The 26,493-nt window shown below is 38.9% G+C and overlaps 1 protein-coding gene across 4 annotated transcripts in view; it reads right to left on the reverse strand.

The window, feature by feature from the left end:
- SCN2A (sodium voltage-gated channel alpha subunit 2) overlaps nucleotides 1-25,169 on the reverse strand; it is a 71,221-nt gene extending 46,052 nt beyond the window's left edge. For 3 of the 4 annotated variants that reach the window (XM_088519459.1, XM_088519458.1, XM_088519457.1), the window contains exon 1: nucleotides 1,127-1,216. In XM_088519459.1, coding sequence (XP_088375585.1) covers nucleotides 1,127-1,206 — 80 coding nt within the window. In that variant the 5' untranslated portion in view covers nucleotides 1,207-1,216. Of the gene's footprint in view, nucleotides 1-1,126; nucleotides 1,217-3,701; nucleotides 3,821-6,832; nucleotides 7,152-24,903 lie in introns of those variants that run through there. The other variant, XM_010221169.2, reaches the window with a different exon arrangement.
- Nucleotides 25,170-26,493: the final 1,324 nt, after the last annotated feature.

Consider the following 26,493-nt stretch of genomic DNA (forward strand, 5'->3'; position numbering starts at 1 on the left):
TATTCACTGTACTTTCTAGTTGCTTTATTCTCATTATTTTCTTTATTTTAATGGATCTAAGTTGAATAAGAATTTATTGGAAGATATAACTAAGTTTTAACATCTACAGAATTTATTAGGGGGGATGGAGGGGATGATGGCAACCTTCAGGGAATTTCAGATGCTACAATCCACACCACAGCATCAGTTGCAAAATTCACCGTTGTTTCACTGGTACTTATGTCCAATCTGAATCTATGTTACCACATAGAGAGGATTAAATTATCTCTTCAGGAGAAATCTCTATACTTTTTTCTTTCTTTTTGACCATAGTTTTATGCTAAAAATGGTTAGTAACATGACCTGGCAATATGCCATCCTGTATCAGCTCTCACTGACTTTGTTACAGGGTAAGTGTGCTCAGTACTTTCAGCAGGAAAAGCATGTAGTACTGGAATGAGATGAGTGCTTTTGGCTGCAAAATCCCATGTGGGATCAGACAAAAATATTTACAATTCCAGTAAAATTCAGCTACTCATTTAGACTGAAAACATGCAATTGAAACTTAAAAAGTTAAAATAATTAATTCTGGCATTCTGAGTGATTTAAATTTTCCATCTTTAAATAATGTAATCTTGAAATTTATTTTCATTATTATCTATAATGGAAAAGAAGATGCTGCTTCATATTAACATGCTGTTTCATATTAAACTGCTAAAAAGGCTCAGAGTGGACTTCAGACTTCAGCCAACCTGAAACCAGCTGCTTTGGTAAAGCAGAGCTGCCTAATGGTGAACATAATCATCCATTAGACACTCATAATGGTAACATAATGCAGACAGAAGGGCATATCCCCCACCTCCTTACACAGATGCAACAGAGAATACAGTGAAACTACTTATAAACCACTTTTTGCAGTCATAAGATCACTTTCTTGGTACATTCTCCATTTAGTGTTTCAAATAGAGAATGGAAATTGAACTATTCATTCCAAAGGAAGTGTAAAATGTATTGATTTAATACCAGAGAAGAAAAAACACATGCCACAAAGTCTTGCTAGCAGATGTCATTCTTATTAGTATAAAATCATTTACAGCAGTTTATTTCAGACTTCGAAAATTATTCAAAGAAAATCCATTTAACTTACTCCACATTCTTTGTCCAGTCTGGAGGGTTACTCATGGTCATAAACACACAGTTGGTCAAAATAGTGCACATGATCAGCATGCTGAATAATGTAGGTTAGGAGTTAAGGAATGTAAGCCAGAAAATCTCTTTAAAATAATACAAAATAACACTCTGCTTGGCAGATTCCCAGTATCAAGAGCTCCATTGCTCTGTTGATGCTCAGGGAAAAGCACCAAGTATTTTAAAATTTCCACAGTCATTGCTTAATAAATAAAAGCAAAAAATCATGCATTGAAAATTAGCAAATCTAAAAGATATGAAGAAAACCTTAACTTTAAAAGATCCTGGATATTTTTTCTTTCAAAATAAAAATGTGAAAATTTAAAGTAATGGCTTCTAACATTATGTAATGATGCAACAAGCATTTGTATAATTTGCAGGAGATCTAGATAAATCTGTTTGGCTTCATGCACACAAATAATGGAAAGAAAACAGTTTCTTCATAATATTGTTATGTGCAACCATAAAACTTGGCAAATACCAAAGGTTTTTCTTAGCATTACAATACACACATTGAAGGCTAGAGTTATCATTTTGTAAGAAAGGAGACAGGGGAATTCTAGGACAAAAATTAAGTTGTCCATGTCTGCTTTAGATAGGACTTCAGTAATACAAATGTTCGTGGAGGGGAGGTCATATTATACTCTGAGAAAGAGCAATGTAATGAGAATTCAGAACAGCTCCAAACAACTTCACTGTTTTTGACTGAACTGCTCTGGATTCACATCCCTGGCTGTGACTGGTGACATTTATCTTAGAAATGAAAATAAAATCAACACCAAAATGAAAACCAGGCAGATGATACACAAAATGGCCACATGATGGCATCCCCACTCAAAATTAGAAAGAGATAGATTTTAAGAGCTTAGATAACTAAATAAAACGCAGGTTCATATGGTGCTCCTATCCAAAAACTAGAGCATATCGGGGTGGGAAATACAGTGACATTCCCCTTGGAAGCTTTCCTTAGTGTGTCTACATTAACAAAACCAATCTTCAAGTGACAGTAAATATTTCTACCTTCTGAACCATCTAACTGCTGTGATATGACATGTTGCAATCCTTTGAGTTGTTCTGCTCAGTAAAAATATTTCAAATATCCTACCCTGAATAAGGCTTCTTGCTCTATAATTCATATATGAAAAGAGAAGAAGAAAAAGCTCAGTACTTTAAGACCAATTCAGAAACATACAAAAAAACACTTGCTATAAGATTTTTTAACAATCCTATGTAGTACCCAAGCATGTACACTATTTAACCCTCTCAGATTTGCAAATCCTCACTACTTTTTAGCAATGGAGGGATGACTACTATACACCTTTCCATAATTTTAAACAACTTTTTAAAAAGAATTTCCAACATGTCAGTTCCATGATTTTCAGTCATTTCATGTAATCTAGTAATACTCTGTTATATGCTAAAAAGTGTAACATAATTGACAAATGCAGATTTGTTGTTAAACATGTAACAAACAAATAGGAACCAGTGTAGGGCTGTGTGCAATTTTGCATCCAGTTGTAGGCTAGCCATTGATGTGAACATCCACCACACATTAAACTAGGGCAATTAACAGACTTCTACTATAACAAAAGTGAAAAATTTCCTTCCGTTTATTCTTTATGTTGACATAATTCCTACAGATAATGATATGTAAACTCCCTTTCATTAATAGTGAGTGCACTTCAAGATGTAACTTTGCAAACATTTGTAATCTCCCCTTAAGGAAGCAGGCTTGTTTAAGTAAGTTATATGCAGACTGAGGTAGAGAGTCAATGCCCTCAATGTTCATGTGGGTATTTGGGATCAAACCCATGGGATGCCTGTTGCAGTCATATATTGAAACACTGAAAAAGACAAAATGACAGAATGAGATACGTAGTTACTGGCATTAGCTTTGCAATCCTCTACCCACAACATGGAAATCTCATGACCTACTTGAAGACTATAGGATTACAAACACATAAAGCAATAATGATCAAAAAATGAAAAAGACAGATAAGATGCATATAAGCACATATAATTAAACAAGAAATCTAAGCTCTTCTATCAACCTATAATGTGAATCATAAAATGAATACTGAAACCTTATTTTTATAGTCATGCAAGCAAAAACCTGGAATCGAAGATTTCATTTTAAGACAAAACATCAAGGAAGGACTGAAAGCATTTAGAGCAATATATCTGCACTTTTCAAAAAATGTAGAGGAGGGAAAAGATGGAAAAAGATTAGAACGTTACAGAAAAAATAGAGGGAAGGGAAAAGAGGAAATAGGTGGGGGGAGAAAAAAGACACAGCGGGAAATCGTAAAGGAAGATTACTGCTTGTCTGGCTTCTGATATTACTGTTAAGACTCAGCAACAAGCATAAATGTAACATGGAAAGAAAAGAAAGAAGAGAAGGCAGAAATAGGTAGAGAAGAGGGAAAAAGTCACGCAGATCACATCCACCCTGGGACAAGTGCCAGAGAAGGATTTAAATACTAAGTAACATTTTATTCACTACAGTTTTAAGACTAACCACTTGAAAAGGATATGAATGCACCAAAATCTTAATAGCTATTTTTCTAAGAGGATTGAAAGGAGTTAACATATACAGGGCAGAAGTGGCACTGAATCGGAATATTGCCTTCCCTTTATTCAATACTATAAAGGTCTGGAAGAAGAAACAAAGAATGAAAAAAAGCATTTAAAAGATACTAACAATTACAACTTTCGAATCCAGTATAATTTTCATTTAATCGCTAATTATTTAGTCAAAATCTTCTTTCATTTGCACCCCCGGCTTCAGGCAGTCTCCTTGCCTAGTTTACATATAGCAGTTTGCAGCCAAAGTGCTACAAGATGAAAGCTTTTTAATAATTTAGGAACCATAAGCAATCCAGACATTGCTAGCTAGAAAACAGTCACAGGTATACTAGGTACTAAGGTATGTAATATTTGAAGTAGCAGTGTACTTTTCACTTTTTGTAGCTTTTAACATATATACACTAGATATATAATATTATAGGAATATTTAAAACTTCGGCATTCCCTGTGAGGTATCACATCACCTAGGCAGGGACACTGTATTACAATGGAGCGACATGATATTCAGGAATGATCTACATAAAAATAAATGAAATTACAAGTATTTCATAACCAATTATTTTGAAAATCTGTATTTTAGGAACAGAACAATACATTGTTTCTCTTTTCACCTAAAACAGAATTCAATAATCTATTTATTTTCACTGTCTGTCTGTGGCTTCAGCAATAATTCATACATATAGCCAGCAGTAAAAGAACATTTCTAAATGTTAATAGCTTTCTTAAAATTTGGCAAATAAAGAAAGATAAGGCTTTTAGCATGAAGCAAGTTTTTAATCTATTTAGATTTGCATGCATTTAAGCAAATCACTATTTCTCCCAGCTTTACTTTTTTGCACACACAAAAGTGGAAGCGTTTTCTCATTTGAAGTTAGCAAGCACTGCTGGCAGCTCCAGGAATCCCGAAGGGAGGACGAGCCGCGCGCGCCTGGAGCAGAGCCGGGAGCCTCAGCTGGCACCACCGGGCAGCGTCTGTGCAGACAGGGCCCTGCTCCCCGGGCAGGTGGGCCCAGCACGGCAGCTGAAAACCTGCAAACAGGATGCCCTCCCCTCCTGGGGATCATAACCTGCAGCTTCTCCAAACTGAATATACTTTTGTTCCTGGTTTCCCAGTGGTTCCCACAACGTACTTTGGTCCTTAATTGGAGAGGAAGAAGGAACTACCTTCTAAAACACTACCTTTGCTTCTATCATTGCTAGATGACTCCCTCTCTCGAGTTCAAAAAGCTCTGGCCAAAAATTAGAGACCTTTCAAATAGCGTTGCTTTTTTTCTGGCAAAACCTCTGAAGTAGCACCACTTGTGTGATGCTGCCTATCATGATATATTACAGTTTAAAATGGAGTCTGACCTAAATAAACAAGCTTCTGTTCAAAGACATACAATGACAGGAAGAAAATATCCAGAGAAATCATGACTGCAATGCATGTACTTGAAAGTCTTAAATCTCCAACTAGAAAGCACAATGTGTCAGAAAACACCACAAAGGCTGCATCTATTTCACTCAATCAAGCAATTCAGAAGAAGTTTACTTGCTTTTCACAGTTAACTACAGAATTATAAAGCGTGATAATGCATGTACTAACTTCAGGATTTCCTGAACGGAAATCTGTATTTTTACAACTGCAGAACTGGGAAAGGAGGAAGGAAATGGAACAGCTCTTTGACCCAAATACCATTTGCCTTATTCCCAGACCTCAACCAGATTAATCACTTGAGGAAAAGGAGCAGAACACAGGGCTTAATTGAAAACTTAGTTTTCAATTTTAACTCGTAGTTATCCACAGCTGAACTTTAAGAATGCTGTAGTGAACATTTAAGGAAGAGCTTGTTTTCTAAAGCTCTTAAAAGCTCTTATCTTAGTATTATATACTTATATTACTGTTGTCTCTAAAGCTCTTAGCTTAGCATGATATGCCTATATTGCTGTTGTCTCAAAGGAACATAAGTGATGAGGAACATCTATCTCTAATTCCTGAGGAAAAAATCTTTTTTTTCCTTAACTCACACTTGAGCCCTATAAATTCTTGGGGGATGTCTTTCTTTTCATTTGATGTATTTTCGTGGGTTTTATTTAAATTCACTTGTTTTTATTCACTAATTTCCACAACAAAATCTTTGTTTGCATTAAGAAAAAAAAAAAAAAGAAGGCAGAAAACTACAAGAATTTCAGTAGTTCAGTAGCTCCTTCTTTCCTAGTAGATTAATAATGGTACAATAACTGAGATGCCATAATCCGAGGGACTGGGAATCTGGAGTAAACCCAAAGCCACCTGGAAAAACATCTGAAGTTTTGCACTGCTGTGCTTGTCTCCAAGACTTCTCTTGAAACAAAAGAGTATATATGGGTTGATTATTTTTAAACAAAATACTTTTTTTTTTTCAAATAACATCATATTTTATTTTGTGGAAACTGTAAGGGAAATTCCTACCTCCTCTTTCTTTATTTGCCTCTTTAAAAATCCTGTCTTTGATAGTAAGCATAGCATATCATGAGCCTGGATAAGAAAAAATTTTCTCACAGAATAGTTAGGAGAGTCATATGCTCTATGATGCCTGTATAAAACACAGCATGAAAGAGGAAGACCTTTGGCATATATTTGAGAAATAACCTTTGCATATTTCCTGATCGTTCCCAGTAATGAAAGAGAATAAGACCTTGGCTTTCCATATGACAGCGGAGAAAGTTAGTGAAAAGGCATTTAGCTACCTTCGAAATGTGTTTCATGATGAAAATGCTGACACTGTTAAGAAGATCTGCTCCTTTCACATTTATAATAGAGCAACAATAGATATAACTCTTGTGCCATTTCTTCCATAGTTTTCCAGCATGTAAAAAACGAAACCTAAAATGCCAAATATATTTAAAAAACTCAAATGTATTTCTACCTACAAATTAGATTTTGCAAACTTTCATGACTAACTTCTGTTCTTACAACTGAGACTTCTGCCAATTAAGTTAGCTGGAACGACATAATTAGAACACTGGGCTAAAGGCAGCTGAAATCAGAGGGTGTGTTGTATTTTAATCTTCTTAAAGTCTGTTAGAAATATACCACAGATTAGTGATAATCACTCACTTTTTTATTGATATAATACGGGTCCAAGTCTTCCAAGGGCTCGGACACCATTCCTGGAGGTATGTCGCCATAAATAAATGGCAGCGTCTTTCCTGCCTCCAAGTCACTATTTGGCTTTGGACCATCTTCATCATCATCATCTTTGCGTTCTTGTTTGGATTTTTTAGCTTTTTCTTCATTGATACGTTGTTCGATAGCTGCAAGTGATTCTCTTGTGAAATAGCGGAAGCTGTCGGGTCCTGGTGGTACCAGCACTGATTGTGCCATCTTTTCATCCTGTACCTCTTAATTACTGTTTAGCCTCTCTCATAAAAATGTGCTAGAAACATAAAAAGAAAAAAAAAAAGAAAAAAATATAGCAACAATATAGTCACAAACAATTTACAGGAATATATCTTTATGTAATTTTCTGAGGGACAACCTGTTAAATGCAGCAATCATCATCCAAAAGGAGGAACTTTTTCATTTTTATTTCAAGACAGACCAGTTCCCTTGGCAGTTGGTCTCCTGGAGGTGTCTCAAAGGCACCAGTTTTCAAAATGTTTTGTTTAAAATTCTCTTAGTGTTACAGAAGGCGATAGACTGGCAGCTGTACAAACCGTAAAAAACAATGTCACTTACAATACAATACTGACTTCTTCATATTTCCAAGGTCAATGGTTTAGTCACTCCAGTGGAAAAGGTGGGATATGTTTTCCAGCACATCCACTGAGCCTAATCCACAGATTGAAGAATTTATGGTGTGGTGTTGAGGAGTGAGACTACTCTCAATTCACCTCTTCACTATCCTGAAATCTGTATGTTGGATGAACCCTCCCTGGAGCTAAAGGCACCACTGATGACTCCTGGAGTCCACCACTGACATTTAAGGGCAGAGGGTTCCGCTGAAAGCAGCGTGAGATGCTCCTTCTGCTCAGATGCAAATATGCTGCCTTTGCAGAGCTGCCAGCTCAGGAAACAAGGAATCAGGCAGAGTCACTCTTGTTCAGATCCCCTGCCTTGCAATGCAGGGCACACTGCAAGGATTTCTGAATTAAGCAAAAATCATCTTTAAACAGTAGACACTGTATTTCTAGCTCTTTTAAGTTTGATATCATATAAATTGTATATATTTTTCTTTTTTTTTTTCACAACCAAGAGCAGAATCATCTCTTCTTAATGCGTCCTTCAGGCAGCTCAGTTGAAACAACAAATAGAAAATATTCCCAATGCAGATAATAAAAAATAATAAATTTGATCTCTGCTGTAGCCTTCCACAATTTTTCTTGGGAATTCTTATCCTGAATAAGCACACTAAAAATATAGCAAATGAAATAACAAAGTAACACCTTCCCTGCAGACAACATACCCCAAAACAATTACCAAATTAAAATGATACAACACTCAGACTATAACCAGCATGCTCCTGTTTTATTGCCTCACTAAACACACATTCATCTGTTGGACTCCAGCATAACTGCAAAATAAATAAAAAAGTCTATTTCTGAAGCCTGACAAACTGCAATGTGATGCTTCCTTCTTGTTAACCTTAAAATGCACACAGATAGCCATTTCCATGGGCAGGCACATGCAAACACATCCCAACTCCTGCAGGTCTCCCTGTGGAACATGCTCCTCCACTGCAGTCAAATGCACCAGGTGCACTCTGCCATGGAGGGTCTCTAGGAAATTGCTGCTGAAACACATGCACAGGCCAGCAGCAGCAGAAGGGTTAATTAGGGAAGTGCTCCTGCTGCAGAATCCTCTTAGATGTTATTGCTAATTACAGAAAAAAGAAAAAAAAAAAAGGCATAGCCCTGTCTTAACACTGCAGGAAGCAATGAAAAATTCATTACCAGTGTAGACTCTTCCACTTAAGTGGGTTTGGAATGGCACCAGGGAAGACTGCAGCTAAAATTCCGTCGTGTCTTTGCCTTCTTCTCCCCCCCCCCCCCTTTTTTTTTTTTTTTAAATTCTCCTGAAGACCACACCTAACTTCCTGCCGAAGGATCCTGGTTATTGAAGTCAAACCCAACATTTCCTGTGAGAGTCTCCTAGCTGCTGTAACTTTTATTGCCACTAGATGGTACTGATAGATGTCCATAATTTTTTTGTCAGAAACAGTCTTCAGATTTCTATGAGATTTTTTGCATGTTCAAATACTTGTTTAAATATAGGCTCCAGGACTAACATTCCCCCCTGTATGAACCACCTGTGATTCAGGATTCTCCAAAATTCTGCCAAATATGGATGAGCTGTTGAGACCGCAGCTGCCAGGCAAAGAGAGGCGGAGGGCTGGCCAGGCCAGGGAAATACAGAAGGGGAGGCTGCCCAGAGATGCACAACTAAAGCACGTGCTGGGACTCACAACAAGATTATTTTGAACTACAGCCTGTATCAGTTTTCTCATGCAACTGTGACTGATGTGTGTTCTTTCCAGGCACCCGGGAAACCCAGCAATGCAAGGGGAGGGTGGCAGGTATGAACGTTCACCGCGGTAGCGAATTGCTGCACAGAAATCACAGAATCACACGCAGAATCACAGAATCGTTGAGGTTGGGAGGGAAATCTGCCACTACTAGCAGTGATTAAAACTAAATGCAGAATCAGGAGCCTTGTAAGCCTGCCCTATGTGGCAGTGCAAAGAGGCATCACCTTTGGGTCTCACTCCATCTAAACGGAATCCTCCTTCTTCCTCCTTTTCTCTCTTGCTTTACCTGATTTTCTACCTTACTCATTTTCTTAGCTCTTTTCTCTTCATCCCTCTGCAGTATTACCATATTTTTAGCCTCTCTCTCTCTCCCTGCCATCAACTTTCTACCACTCCCTCCTACTCTAACGTGATTCCAATCTCCTTCAAACACTTGAAGCAGCTGTATCTATAGATTCCTGTATCTATAGATTCCTGTATCTATAGATTCAGTCCTTCAGATAGTCATTTACTTCTCTCCCTCATGCAGTTCTGAAGAGGAATAGAGATACTGTGGCAAGCAACAAATTGCACAGAGCCACTACAGTGTGAGAAAGGATTGGAAAAGGAGTGAATGCAGTAGCTGGAGAAAAAACATTTCTGTTGCTTTGAAAAGAGGACAGCATAGAGGGAGCCGAATATTGATAATGTGATTCACAGGCAACAGTGGTGAGGGGAGAGGGTTGGACTACCTCTTGGACAGACAGTCCAACACTGTTGGACTACAGTGTTTTCATAACTCGCAAGGACTTCCTGCATAGGTCTACAATGTCCTAGGTGTAAGGTGAAGAAAACAAGTAATTTAGAAAGACAGTAGCAGGCAGGAAATGCAGCATGATCTTTGCTGTCTAAGGGACAAATGTATATACTCATAAATGGCAGATCACAGTAGTGAGGAATCTAGAGGAATCAGTAACAACCAATCATAGGCTTGAACATTGTAAATACATGGTACATAATGATAAAATTAATAAGAAAAGCTATTATCAAATGAAATAAATGATTACTCAAAAAACAATCAAACATAAGCTGCATTTAAAACATTGTTCAAACACAGACAAAATTTACCTAAAATACAAACACTGGATACTAAAAATTCTGTTAAGTTACTCCTGACTGCTGCCTAAGTTTCTAACCTAAAGCCATGGGTAAACATTATGAATAACCTTCTCACCAGTGGTGTCCACATTCCCACACTTACGGCACATGTTTGAGACCTTAAAGTGGACTCTGTCCTCTTCCATCTTCTATTCATTCATTCAAACACTCATGGACCATATAAAGGTTAGAGTTTAAAAACTGTACATTATCACACGAAAAAGAAAAAATCCTCAAAAGTGTGAATGATTTCTGACAGAACTGAGCAGAGTTTCCTGTCTGTTTAGGACACCTTCATCTATAGACAATCCCAATGAACAAACTCAGAAGGAAAGCAAATTACCAGCTTCTCCTCAGAGATCTGTAAAAATTAATTGTGTTTGTTCAGCGTTAAAGTTGAGCATTTAAATGCACAAGTGGCAACCTGCCATCATTCTGCGGTCTCTGATCCATTTACTCTTTGGTTATTTCCAATCGCGCATTCCTGTACTATAATAGAGTAGTCCCTAAGTGCATGACTTTTCATTTATAGTTCTGGATTTCATCTCATTCTAATAACGTTAGTCATGAAGCTCATCTGGTCCTTTCAGTGCGATAGCCTGCTTCTTTTTGGCTTGACAATGCCTCCTAACTTTGTCACAGGAACAAATTATACCAGCATATTTCCACTTTGAACCCCCAAAAAATAATTTAAAAAATAGAAATTTAAGTAAGAGCTCTTGTTTTAACAGGAGTTAAAACAAGATTATAGTGGTAACAGGCGACTTCTACCAAAATACAGGATTACTGAAGTCTTTGCTACAATTTGTGAGATATGTCAATACTACTCTAAGAACTTTAATCTTAAAGCATTTCTGGCATTTATACTTTTAAGTGTCATAGTATTTTTGCACTGAAAGAGGGAAGAAGGGAAGAGGAAAAGAAGGAAGAGGGGAAGAGAAAAAAGCAGCTTTTTCTTCCTGTAAAACTCAGTTCCATACATTGAATATAAAACAAATTCCTGCCACCCTGTTTTTGTGGGTTTTTTTTTTTAACTTTGAAAAGACTGAATTTTGAGGAGATTGATAGAAGACATGATCACAGCCTTCACATGTCTAGAAGGCTGCTTCAAGGAAGAAGAAGAAATTTTTCTGTGACATACAGGCAAAGAAGCTGAAAGCTTAATTTGCAGCAAGGGTGATTCAAAAGAAAATCATTTACAACTAAAAACAGAGAAGGATGAGAGTAGATGCACTACAATCATTCAAAGGCTTCAGGAAAAACTAGACCTCCCAGAAAGAGGATAGAAGAAAGAACAGTGATGAGTATGAGCTTTGAAGCAAAACTGAACAGCCTAAGAATCTGGAAATTTGTCACAGGCCCATTAAAAATTCTGGGATCTTAAATAAAAGCATGGGTTTCTCATTGTTTTGCACTGCTCCATCTGTTAAATTTCTCCCTGGATCTCAAGGGAGCATGAGTGCATTGTTTGTATAGAAACAACATTGTCTGCAGATAGCAAAGCAGGAGAGAAAGAGGGTTTGGTTGCTGTTGGTTAAGGAAGTTCTTGGAGAGTCAGTGTCATGCAGGACAGAGGCAGGGATTCTCATGGGCAGCAAATCCCAAGGGAAGAAAGGAGACAGCCTGAGGAGGCGGTGGTGTGGAACAAGAGAGATTTGCCCCCAATTTCTCATTACTCACCTCTCTTTCCTTCCAATTCTTCCCTTTTCCCCTAAGCTGACCAAAAGAAATTAAACAATCGAATTTAATTAAGCCCCTCTACATCCTTTCTCACTTGCACCTAGCACCACTGCTACTCTCATACACGGACAGGTAAAACAACTGCTGGAAAAACCCTGTTCCCCCACAAAGGGCTATAGCCCATGGCACTGCACAGAGGGATGTCTAACTCCTGCCTGCCCTGGCTGAAGGAGGAAGGAAGGTTCACACTGGTATAACATCTATGCACCACTCCAATACCATAATCAGTAGACAACAGATAAAACACAGTGTTCCTGTGCTTGAGGTGTGCATGTCTCACACCATGCTGCATTCTATGCTCAGCAACCAGACCCAAGGACTCCCTTCATACAGCACCTACATTCTGATAGTGGGCATTTCTGTGCAACAAATTCTTCCAAATGTCTCATAAGAGGTATTCCAAAATAATTCTTCCTATACATTGTCCACCACAAACATTTGAGAGGTGTGTAACTAGCAAATCACCTCTGAAACCACAGCTTCTGAAAAACCTTACGCTATTATAAGACGGCATTGCTGTCAGAAGGGACAGTTTCTACTCTTACCCTGCTCACCTGCCGTTGTGCTGGCTTTAGCTCTCCTGCAACCACACACTGCAGTCAGATCTGTCTACTGCTCTGTCTGAAAACCAGAGGTAAGTGACCCGACTGCAGCCATATCAAAGGCATCCACCACACCATGGGGTCCTACCAGTCCTAGTAGTGGTAAAGGAGACAGGAAAATACTGTTTAATGATGGGAATGCTTGGTAAAATGAGAATACATGTTGAGAAGTAGGAAAAGAAGAGGATAAAATTGCCCCCTTGCTTTTACACAGAAAAGGACTAGTTGATTATCTGCAATGTTTTTCACATTTTACTGCCTCCCCTAATTTCAAAGCTCCGTAAGGCTTATTAGCTCCAGAGCATGAATAAATGAATCTTCAGCTTGAACACCAGAGCTGAGCACATCTCCTGATTAAAGAGTTAACTAATGCTGGCACAGATACGCAGGCCTTAGATTTGTTGCAGAACCCAGTCCAGGGAGGACAGAAGAGCAAAACCGCTTGTTTTAATGCCTAAACACTAGAGTCTCGAGAAGGCATCAGGCCAGTCTGCGGTTACAGCAACCTCCAGGCAGCTCTACCAGGATTGCACTCCTCTCTAACAAGACCATCTAACAAGTACCATATATGAGGACAGCATTTTATACAACATGGCTAGCAAGAATTATCAAACATGGAAACACATGCAAAAAAAAAACCTTTACTGAGGGTGGTGGGGCTTGAAAGCTCCTTCAAACCAATTTTCTCACCCTCCTAAATACTCCTAAAAGGAGTACTTAAAAATTCTTTCAGGGCCTCATCAGCTATGGCAGGAGATACTTTGAGGAAGTATAATATATTGCTAAAAATATGCAGATCAGTATCTTTCCTTACTGCTGGTTGATAACTAGCAATAACTATTTGATTATAGTCAGATGGTCAATTTTTCTCTTTTATCAGAAATAGTACCTAAAAAAATGTTAATTTTCTATCAAAAGTCAGTGATTAGACAATAAAATAAAATAAAATAAAATAAAATAAAATAAAATAATATAAAATAAAATAAAATAAAATAAAATAAAATAAAAGTTATCTGTTTTCCAGAGAAGGAAGAGGCCCTTATGCCTTCCTTTTTAGCATGAGATGATTCATTTCTTTTTTCACGGATGAAAATACCATTTTTTTACTTTTTTGAACAGAGTGAAATAAGCTGTCTGCCAGATTTAGGTGCTCACTCATGATCAGAGGAACAAACATAGGGCAAGATTCAATACAACAGATTCCTACCTGAGACAGATTTAAAACATTTCCTGTTTTGAGTCACTGCATTTGCAAAAATGCAGCGACTTCTCCAAAGCAAATCTGGGAGACAAAGTCACGGCAGAAGAGCATTCACCAAACACCAAACAAAGCTGGTTAAGGAATCAAGGCCTTTCAGCCATCTAGATGAGGTGTGCTTTTCATCAAGTAATTAATATTTGGGCTGGTATCCATTGTGAGAAATGTCTCCCCACAAGTATGTTTGTGTAAAAGTTTCAGGCTACAGATATATCCATTTTTAGTGTGTTCGTGTGGGGAGAGTGACTATACAGTTCAAAGATGCAATGATAACAGAAGTGCCATATGTATAGGATGAGCTAGATATTTCCAGATGCCAGGAGAATGTGCTGACTGCTTATGCTGTTAATAAAACATGCTGTGATTTCTTCTCTGACAAACCAGAATCCCGAGTTTAACATTCCCAGTATGGGCATTATGTAAAGATGTTTAGAACATCTCTGTTAATCTTAACCACAGCATTTCTATGGATATCAGATTATAGTATCCCCGGAACAACCAGCTAGCAGCTGCGGACAAACAGCATAAATCCCAATTCCCAGCCCCCTGACAGGTATTGGTAGAAAGTACTGTGGTGGCTGCACAATCGCACAAGCTCCAAGGGCGAACACGACCACCACACACAGCAGTTGCTTGCATGAGCCCAGGCCAGGCCCTCACGCAAGGACGGGCCCCGCTCCCCGCAGGCCGCAGCCATGGACCTCATGACTCTGACGAATGGCTACCCCCAGATTTCCACTGCAGCACCCAGAAGCAGTGGCCCCTCCTTTCTAACCTAGCAGAGGGGGTAAGTAGGTGAGGACTTGGAGACCCTGGTTGCAAAGCTAGGACGAAGGAAGGTGGAGGAAACAGCAGGCGCCCATGAGGAGATGGCCTCACTGAAGTCTCACAGCGCTGCTGGCAGCCCCCAAGAGGTCTCCAGCACGGCAGCCGAGCCCAGCCACGGCGCCACGTTCCCATGGGCCCCCGGTGGGCACCGCAGGCGGTCGGGCGGGCACCGTTTGCAGGAGCCCGGCCGGGGGGAAGCTCGGGAGCCCCGCGCTCCCGCGGCGACGCGGCCGCAATGGCGGCTCTGCCTCTCCCGGCGCCGTTGCCTAGCGACGAGCCCGGCCGCTGCGGCAGCGCTGCGACCCGGCCCGCCAGCACGCAGCCCATGCGGGTGCGGTGCTTCACGTCACCCTTTGTTTTTAGTGGGAAACACTGACTATAAAAACACAGAAACTGCCATGGAGAATTCGATGTTCAGACAGTTCTTTATTACCTCCCTTTTTAAAAGATGTCCTTACTTCCAGTTGCTCTCTTCCACCCTTTGCCAAATAAGCATAGTAATATGTTTTGATATATACAAGGAAGTAAGAGCACATCAGGAGGAACGTTCTTAATTTCTAACTTTGCAAAAGAAAGGGAATCTGCATCTAAATTTCACATGTGAAAAATGGAGTCTGCAACTGCAAAGCGAGTTGATTAGTAAGGATGGGTCCATGTAGGGAATCCTCAGCCTCCCCGGGAGCAGGTATTTCCTGGCCTGAGCCAGTCTCGGCACAGCTGCTCAGCACCAGATGCTCCATCTTGCAGGCGCTCAAGGAAACGCTGATGCCCCGGCACAGCCCACAGCCCTGGCGCTCCCGTGTTAGTACTAGCCTGGCCTTCACCTGCGTGTCCCATATGCAGAAGCAGAAAAAGAGAAAAAAAAAAAAAAAAGGAAAAGTAAAGCAAGAACAGAAAGCAGGAAACACTCAGCTCCTCCCCACAAATCCGCGCTCCAGCTCATCGAATCCATTGTGCTCCCTTTCCGCGAGACTGGCCGTGCTGACTTTGGTTCAGGAAATTGCTGGTTCCAGTATGATGGAAGCACGCTGGTCTCAACAATATAGGGTGTCAGGTTTTTATGATCGCTATAGGCAAGCCCAACAGTGCTGCTTATCCCGAAGATGACTGAACTTGTCCTTTTACACATTTTTTTTCCGCTTCTATTGCTTAATTAGGCCAAATGTTGAAAGTCTGGCATAAATCTTCCATTTTTCTTCAGGTCAATTTTTAGAAGGAAATTTCAGGTCAAATAATGCACCCATGTCTAAGAAAAAAAAAGTATATATATGTATTTCTACTGTTTAAACAATTCTGGAGAGCTTCAAGGCTTTAAAAATGCTCATGAAATGTCCATTTTCAAACCATGAATGTGAAGTTTTGCAGAACTTTTTGAACAGCAACATGAAACTTGGGTTTTCCTGTTGAAGCACTCTATAAAACTGGGCCAGATTTGAAAATTTTCAAAAAAATAAGTTTGCATCCATTTGGAAGAATACACTAGAAGCTTAAAGCCCTGATCTCCAGAGATACTGCCTTTTCTATGAAAGTTTGAATCTTAGCTGACAGGATTTTTCCACAACACAAGTGCTGTGTCTCTACAGGCTGCATTGGTTTGGGGCTCAACTAAGAAGAGGAAGTCTTTCTTCTTTGTATTCTCAATCATACTGTATGTTGGCTCCTACAAAATGTAAAACTTAGATATAAAAGGAAAAGGGAGGGGGGAGGTAGGAAGAAGGGGAGACATTTCCAGGATTGAAGTCTGGCAGTAGAAAAAACCTCCAGGGAATCAGATCTGGGAGGAGGACTGTCTGCCTGGATAAAGAGGCTGTCTTGAAATTAGCTGTAGGAGTCCTGGAGGCTGATTGGAGAGACATGAAGAACTCAAAGATATGTAGATTATTATGTCCAAGAAAATAATCTAGGTGGATCGGTTTCACCTCACAGGAAACCAGGCTGGAAATCGAAGAAAGAAGAGGGGCCTGAGAGTGGGTGTAATGGGGCAAGCTAACATAGGACAAAGAGCAAAAAGAAGTATTTAGATGGAACCTTATTTGCACACTTCTTTATTAAATATCAGCTACTTATTTTGTACTTCTTGCCATTACTCCCACTTTTCTTTTTTGAAAAAGAAAAGAATATGTAGTTTGGGAAAGAGAATGACATACCACAACATAGGTGATTTGCCAGCTGAGACAAGGTGGGATCTGAGTTTTCTGTTATAGAATTACCATATATATTAATTACAGTAATTACAATATTTACAATTTATTCCATTTTTGTCAGCTGTCCAAAACTTCACACTACAGATGACTTCACAACTGAGGGAGAATGACCCTCAAGTAAAGATGTAATCAGTGTAGGAGTACATAAGCCAGGACGCATATTCAAACTTTTGCAACCAAAATGGAAAAATAAAACCAGATAGCATGACAAATAATGCGGTCAAATAATATGATACAACACAGCTGGGTGATTATATAGCCTTTCCCAGTCGAGTATATGAGAACCACTAAAAACTAGAACTTCACCTTTCCCCCGACCCGCTCGATCTCTGTCACAAAGGAGGACAGGAACTTTCACTATCACTCCCTAGGGACTTGACCAGCCAGCTTACTTCTCAAAAAAATTAAAAGCTTAGGTAGATATACAACATTAGGAAGCACTAGACAACTCCCTCTTAACTTTGGAGAGGTTTTTTTTTTTTTTTTTTCTCCAATCTTTAAGTAAACTGAGCAGTTAATTGGCCCACAATTAAATAGAAATCCCATTTAAAAAAAAAAAAAAAAAAAAAAAAAAAAAAAAACAGAAAGAGCTTGCCGAGTCCAGTTTTGCTTGCTTTTTATGTTGTCCTGAAAACCTAACTGTCATATCAAGACATTAATTGAGACAATTATGAACACTGTAAAAACATCTTTGTGGATCAAGTTCAAGTTATCCTGGAGGACAAAGTGGATGTGGCTGACACATGCAGTTGAGGAAGAGCGGAAAGGTGGCATCACTGTTCCATCAAGAAATCTAAAAAGCTTGAGGGAGCAACAGAGATTCATAAACGTAGGATCAGAGCAGCACTCATTATGAATGTTAGTTCTGCCATGCTGCATAGCACAGCTTATCGCATTCCCCTGATTTAACACCTGCCCCAGTTGGAACACAACTTTTTAAAAGGGTCAAATTCACGATAATCCCTTAGCAGGCCCTTCTCATGGCTTCATACAGTAAAATGCGTGCCTTATTTTAAATATGAACTTTTATATCTAAACCTCTCAATTCATATCTGAAAGAGCAGGAAGACACATACATTTTAATACATCTTAAGACTGCATGCTTAGCTGCTTTCAGACTTTTCAACAAAGTTTTAATGCATTCATATTTTTAATAATTTTCTACATCCTTAGACATTAATTTCTTGGGCAGTTAAGAAAAGGTTCTTGTCCTTTTCAAGTTTAAGAATGTGCTGAAAATACAAAGCTGAACCTTTACATTATGTATCTACCCAACTCATCTACCCCTTGAATTTTCATTTGTTTTTTCTCTCTTTCGGTACGACAAAGGAGAAAAAAAATCTCATGAAACAAACCATAGAGATTTAGCAGCTGTAAAGTTTTAGCTACTAGCTTTGAAAACATGGTTTCAGCTTCAAGATGACTAAAAAAAGTGGGAAGACAGTTTGTCCATTATAATATTACTTTATAATTATGAGAAAAAAATAATCTACAAAACTCTACACTAAAACACAGCTGTAGTCCATGACAGAGATGGATAATTGGAAACTGCAGATTTGTTCACTTTGCTGAAGTTATGACAGTTTTCACTGGTTCAGAATCATGTCTTAATGTAAATTTTGAGTGTACTCCATTAGCATTTGTTCCTACCTATGAATAAGGGACCAGATGTTGAGAATCTCCTAAGGAGAGTGTTTCCTTCCCCTCTGTATTTAGCCCAGCAGGGCCGATCCTGACTGGAGGGAAAGCAAGAGCTCCCCAAAGGGCTGGCACCAGAGCTCCTTCCTCACAGCACCGCCTGCTGCCTGCAGGTGCCTCCGTGCAAGGAGTGCGTACTGCATACTGCGCTGCTCACCTCCACACAGGAGGACACATACATATTTAGATGTTTGCTTTACAGTGGGGAAAAACAAACCTTTTGTTAATCTGAGTGGAATTTGTGTTCCTTCCTAAAATTTTTCACTGAATTTCCTTCCCTCCTACATTCAAATGCTTCTTCCCTGCCGATATCTTTTATCCTCTTCAGATTTCCACAAAATATTTCTTTTCCTCCTCTTACCGCAGACTCAGGGGTGTTCTGCCATCTCCACAACACTCATACAAGCTCACTCAACTTCTGCATCATATTCATCTTTCTCGCTAAAGACAAATTATTGTGAGAATGTGTTAATCTAAACTAATTTGGAAGTGAGGTCAATACTGAGAAATCCAATCCCTTTCCCAGCAGTGGAGAAGGCTGCTGGGCTCTCAGGCTCTGCCACCCCAGGGAGCAAGATATCAACATCAGTAATTGCACCCAAGTGTCCTACATAATATTAGAGGTCATCATGTTCATGCCTTTAGGCTTATGCTCTTTTTTTTTTTTTTTCCTAAAGAAAACTGGTGGAGTAAAGTAACAGATATTTCTCCCTACCATTGCTGACTTGCCTTCAGCTTGGCTTAGAGAGCCAGAGTTTAGCTTCAGATCAAAGATCATTTAATTAATAAAATACAACTGGCAAAAGCACAACATCTTACTACACTCACAAATATTGTGATTGTCCATAGAATGCTTTAGACATTACCTTTCACTGAAAATACAGTATTGGAAAAAAAATAATTTGAAACACTGTTGCATATGATCTTACAAAACTACAAAAGCAATCTGGTTGCAAGATGTAAAGTCTTACTCTAATAAAAAAAAACCCTCAAATGTGACCCAGTGACAGTTATAGTCTACTGCTTCCTAATATAACTTAGTAACTTTAATATTTGTATCTTATCATTGCCACTGACAGGGAATTGGGTGCTTTCCACTTTACTCACTAGTATTAGAAATTCTACAAGACAAAATTACTGTAAAATGTCCTGTTCGCTGGTATTTTCTAAGTATTTTCTCAGTGCTTCATTATTAGGAGAAATTCAGTTGTATTATCATGGTACCCAAGACGCTAGCTACTGTCAGCACTTTTGTAGTACCTACTGTTCTGTGAAATAGAAATCAGCCTCTGCACAGCAAAATCTAACCTGTGCAAATGCATTTCCCATTAGGGTGTTTGTGCAGGTATCACTATATTCTCAGGCTCGAAACAACTGGGTAGCACTTGGCCCACATCTGCATTCAAGCTAATGCAAGTGCAGATGGAAGGTTTTTCATTCTGTCTGGTATCAGTTTTCCTCAGGAGATGCTATAACTTGTCTTCTAGTTTCCATGGTTTCCTTATTGACTCTCAGTAAATAGAAAACATATGGAGCTCACACACTGCACAAATATACCTGCTATATGCCTGTAATATGACCCTGTGTCCCAGAGTCCTACTTAGAGTGACCTTCCTAGACAGATTTATTTTTGAAAACTGATCCAACAAAGCTTTTTTTGTGGCCCCAAAATTAGGATTTTCCACACTCTTGCATTAGGTACAAATATTTATGAGCAAAGAAACAAAGAAACAAAACACAATGTACTGTGCTACTTCATCAGACAATGCAACCGTATAGAAAACTGCCATTAACTTTCCCATAAGCACCTACCTATTACAGCTACACCTGGTGAGTGCCTGCGAACGGAACTCATTTCTAAACATCAAATTCAGATCACGATCTTTCTAGGGAAACGACTATGTTAAGTCACTTCTGACCTTGGTCTAGATGTATGCCGTCCACAATATATTAATCCAGGCCACTCTTTTTCTTGTGATCATAGACTGTCAAATCTGTTTGCATGTCTCAGACTCCATCTTGTACACACACATGTAATCTGGCTCCTAAGAGGTCTGTGATCCTACCACGACAAATGAGTGAATCTAGAACACAGTGTATTTTCTTTGGAGAATTTGAGTCATACTCCTAATTTCAGAACGAGTCATTTACATTTGCCATCAAACAAAACTACTTTGGGGTCAAAGTCTGCTGAGAATTTTGCAGTTGCACTGAAGAGGGTGAGATATGGTAAGGATGGTATAGAAAAATAGTGTAAGTAACATCCATTCAAATAGCAAGACTAAGCCTCTGCCCCACAGTGAAAGCCTGCTGGTAATGATTTAACTAAAGCAAAATCTGCACTGCAGTCAGAGGTATGACAGCAGTAGCTGCGACATGATTCTAGCTTTAATTTAGCTACCTCAGTATCAGTGACAACAAAGCTATGGAGCAATAGCCTAGCAGGCCAAATAAGTAGCCAGATTATCAAATGGGTACGTACAGATCCATATAGCACATAAACTGCCTTTGAAACCTGTGTACTAAGCTGAAGGCTGGCTCAAAAAGTACCACAATTGTGCTTTTTACTGCAGTTCTGAGATACGCAATTATCAGAGTGGTAATCAGTTCTTTGGTTGGAATGGGTCATTTGACATTTTCTAAAAGTACTTACGGACTATACATTACAACTCCATCTAAGACCAGACAAACAGCATCAATGACCAAAACGCAGGCAGCCCTTGCTATACCTAGGTATCTGTCATCCTAAGATGCATGTCTGCTAATATTTCAAGTAAGGTGACTATGCACTGCGTGTAGGAATCTTACTGAAATTACAGACTTCGCCCATCAAGAAACAGGGTGTTTTCATGACATTACAGGAAATATCCATGAAGGATTTCCTGATTATTTAATGAATATGGTTAGTAATACTGCAGCACTATAACATTTTTCTGACCATTTCATTAAGAATTCTTGTTACAATCTCTTTGCTGCGAATTTTGGCACCTTGGCTGCTCAGCAAGCCTGGATGTTTGCGCTTTGTTGTTCCTGTTCAAAATTATTGAAATCCAGCTATTCAGCACATCTCAAAAATAATTTCTAAGCATGCTCAGAAAAAGCTTCTTAGCAGCTTGCAATAGATACTTAACAGAGCTTCCATATGCGTTGACTGCATTTCTGCCTAGTGTTAGCAGCCCCTTCAGTGCAATTGATAATCATAGCTGCTGAGAACTGCTGTGACATCAAATGCTGAAATTAAGAGCAGAAACATGGCTCTTCGGATGATCCCAAATCAGTAAGAAGCAGAAAGAGAAGGCAGCCTAACTTTAAATATAAGGTAGAGGGAGAAAAAGGAAGAATAGAACATTAAGTAACAGAAACAAAAAAGATAAAGTTGCAAGCTGGGAAACAATAGAAATGTGAACCAAGTAACTGCAGTTATTTGACATTTCTTTAAATTAAATTTAAATTAAATTAAAAAAAACTTCTTTTCTGCATATCTTCCCTAAACTGCAAAGACTACAGAATTATTCATTTCCTTCTTATCTTTTTTATGATTCTGATTCTTTACAGAATTTAGTGATTTGCAACACTACTTGCCTCACCTCCATTAACACCACTTTGGAATCAGGTGCATTCCCGTCTTTCTGAAGATGAGTAACAGAAGAATAAGAGCGATTAAGGCCAATATGTCTTTTACCACAGCAGTTGTCAGACTGCTGACAGAAAGGACAGGAAACAGATTATTTCAGGTGGCTTCTAGAAGCCTCTAGAAAAGAGGCCTGCGGGCTCTCTCGCACCTCCTCAGCACACCGGCAGCAAAGCCGAAGGCTGAAGCAAGGGGCCTCAGGGGACAGGGAGTGAGCCTCTATCCACGCAGATGCATCTTGTCCTGAGGAGAAACTGGTGTTAGAGTGTGCGTGTGTGTGTGTGGATGTGTGCAAGGCCAGAAACCAACAGGAGCAACAAAGTTGTTTGTGTTTTCTCGTTGCAGCACAGAACCGTGTGCATAGGATGGGTTGCTGTAGGTGCTCGTCCTGCCACTTACAAGCATCTAGCACGATTCAAACAATTACACAATGTTAGACTTGTGTCTTCTCTATCTCCTTAGGGGAGGAGTTCAGCAGCTAGTTGCGGTATAGTGGAGCTGCAGGCAGTTACCAGGCAAATCAAGACACGCAATGAAGGAGCACGGGCAATGCCACCACTGCTGGGCTCTTGCTCTGGCTACAGAGCATGAGGGTTGGACTGGGGAGATCTGATGTTTAAATGGACACAGAGAATACTGCAATTACAGTAAAGCTATTTAAGTCTCCAGGTTATTTAAATGTCATGAGAGAAAGGGAAGGACAATTTTCCCCTAGGGTCAACTTTCTCTTGAATTTCTCATCTGAAACATCTGACAGTAGCTATTGCTACTGAAAGGGATCATGCTTTGATATGACATAGCCATTTATGTTTGTACTTCCCAAGAAGTACTGCTTACCTTACTCAAAGTTTGTAAGGGCTTTAATATTTTCTTGTAAGGCTTGTAAGAACTCATTAGATACTTTAATGTAAATCTAAAAGTCATCTTTGAAGCTCTGTGCTAGTTTGGCCTACTAATTGCATTCCATGAACAATGCAAAACCCCTGTCATAAAATGAGTTACTCTTTTCCTGAGCACTGTGTCATTTAAAATCAAGAGAACTCAGGTACTCATCCACTTGCCTGATATTAAGAATGCGAGTCGTCCCATTTACACGTCTGTTCATTGTTGAATTGGGGCCTACAGACATCAGGGAGCGTTGTATATTTAATTCATTGCTCAGTAGAGGAAATTGCAGATCATTGGGATGTGACTATTTACCTTCTCTCTAAATTTGTTCAGGAATGGATGGTCCTTTACCACCTACTCAAAATATCTTCAGAACTACAATGGCTGAGTCCTACACATGCACACATATTGCCAACATCGATAATAAAAAAAACATGTAAGCAGGAAACATGCAGGAAAAATGCAGAGATTACAGGAATATGTGTGAACTTTCTTAATATTCACATATACCAGAAGAGTCATCTAAAGCCAAGACGGCATGTAGCACTCAAATCCCAATAGGCCATTTTCTGTTGCTTCAATAAATAGCTGATTTTAAAAGTCTACCTTTATACAGGCATGTGAAAGTTTTGAATAAATGCTTTTCTACTTACCTCCTTACAGCTACAAACAAACAAACAAACAAAAAAAAGTTTTATTTAATCAAATATTTTTTCCCCTCACCTACTGGCTACTAAATTCTCTCTCCAAACCGGTGACCCTGTAAAACAGTGAGTATTTCCACGCTCTTTTCCTGACTAAATGTGTTGTTACTGCAGTTAAAGAAAGGTAGGAAAAAAAGAGAAGGTTGGAAAGAGTCAGGGGGTACTGCATAAGCTTCCCACCTCCTGAGTCATTCTGCTGTCTCTCCCAGCATGTATCATGTATTCAAAATATAATAATAGAAAAATATTTCTTTCCCATGCAAAACGGAATAAAGTTTTTTAAATAACAATTCCTTTTTGTATGTAAAACAAATCACATAGCTACTGCAGCAGTGAAAAATCATTGTTTGTTATAGACAAGTCCTCCATTCTGTTTTCTACCAGGGAGAGGCTGTTTTGGGAGATGAGGGAGAGGAGAATCCCATATATCTCCTATTCCTCACAGAATCAAAATGATGAATTTAGGAAGCAAAGAAAACCTCTGTCTAAAGATGCTTTAGAGAAGCAACAGCACATTTCTGCATTAAAACATTAGGACTGAGCTATTCCAGGGATGTGTTATGTGCCTTAAAATACCCCTCCAATTTGTATTCAAGGTGCAGCATCAATATAATCTCTAGCAGAAAAGCAAAACACTTGTAGATGACCACCTGGAAGCAACAACAACAAATTACCACAATAAGGATGAAAAATAAAAAACAAGTAATTCTAAATATAAGCGTAAAATCTTTAAAAGCTATAAGACCAGAAAATTCCAAAGAACAGCAAATTGCATTATTATTGCACTAAGACCTAATGAAATACCGTGAAAAATGCATACAAAATGCTACAAAGATGGCTATTATTTTCTACCCCTCTTGCTGCATTAATATTAATTGAAAACTAGGTGTGGCACCTAGAGAGAAGAACCTTGTACAATAGGACTAAAATTTGCTGCATGAGCATTTTAATTAAATATCACATTGTCTTACCTTATTATAAGAGAATTACAAATCATGACATAAAAAAATCCATACACTTGTAGATGATAAGGGTCCTTTTTTGCAGGTTCAGGTTCCTTGGCAAAGAAGCTTGTAAACTCTTAATCTCACTGGAATGAAAAATGAAAGAAATGAAGAAAGAACCTTCCCATGAAAGCAACAAAGGAGCTTCTGCAATATTCTGTATTCTCAGCTCCTGCTTCCTGTTCTGAGATTCACTCTATGAATCCCAGCATCGATCAGAAAATTGGTTGTGGAAAAAAGGGGGAGGAAGAAGAAGGGAGGGGGAGAGGAGAGGAGAAGAGAGAAGGAATGGAGGGAAGGGGGAAAAAAAAAAAAAAACGCATATTACGTGCTAGCTCCACCTACTGGCAAAGAATTGAGCTCAGCTGGCTTTTCAAACACGCTATCAAAAGGACTGATTTTTACCTTTAAATCTCCCATTTTCTTTGATTAAAAAGCTTTAAAATAAAGTAACTGGTTTAGGACTACTGAATGCTTTCATACTTTTAAAAAGTTCTGTGAGACAAAGTGCACAGACACTGACAGTCTTTTGGTATTAATGCGGTGCGCATCCGGATTCAGCCATATATGGATAATTACAGAAAACTCAGGGTTCTGCCAGACATCCTTATTTCACTATGTAGTAGCACATGGCATCCATAAAAATTAAATAATATCAATATCAATATAATAAAATAATATATATTATTATAATACATAATAATATATGTATATAATAATAATATAAATAATATGTATATGCTTTGGTAAAAGCCAGAGAAGGAATTTATTGTGTAAGACAAGAGGAATGACTTCCAAGGATAATACGTTATTGCTCATATGGAGTTCTTACAGTGGTCTGTTTTATTGAATTGGTCCACGTCTCTCTTTCATATTTTAGAGCATCCTGAGACTGCTCTGTGCTCCTGTAGATATGATTAGTTATAAAAGACTGATGTGCAAGTTCGCTGCCCCTCCCTGGTTCTACCCATGCTCCCCATGACAACAGTGTAGGATTTGCTGTTACTAAAGAACACCCTATACCAGGATGATCTATAGCTGAGTGTGTCTTTAGGTAGATTTATTTTTCTAGCAGTACAATACAAAATGATTATCTTTTTTTTCCTCTCTACTTACTTAAGATTTTCCATTATTTACACCTGCTATATCAAATCAAACAGAAATACCACTCACTGCATGCAGAGCTGGGCTCAAAAGTTCTCAGAGGTGGAGACAAATTTCATAGCACCTGAACATGGGAATAAGGAAGGAGTGCAAGAAGAGTGACCTAGGAATTGCCCTTCATGATTTAGCTGACTACAAGAATCACTAAGGATAATATAGGGAGGTTGCTGGACAGACTGTTCCTTTCAGTAGCAGCTCATACTTGTATCAGCTTAAACCACACAACCTAGCTATTACACGCCCTTGGAGCACCAGATCTTCATGAAAAAGATCAATTTATGTGGTGTGTAATCCCTCCAATGGGACCCTGGGCCAGGAGACAATATGAAAATATTAGAATAGCTCAAGTAATGATAATAATGAATCAAAATACCTTGTCTTTCAGCATGGCAG

The sequence above is a fragment of the Tinamus guttatus genome, unplaced genomic scaffold (assembly GCF_059628265.1).
Source record: "Tinamus guttatus ecotype Peru unplaced genomic scaffold, ASM5962826v1 Tinamus_guttatus_pri_ptg000060l, whole genome shotgun sequence".
Taxonomy (NCBI): domain Eukaryota; kingdom Metazoa; phylum Chordata; class Aves; order Tinamiformes; family Tinamidae; genus Tinamus; species Tinamus guttatus.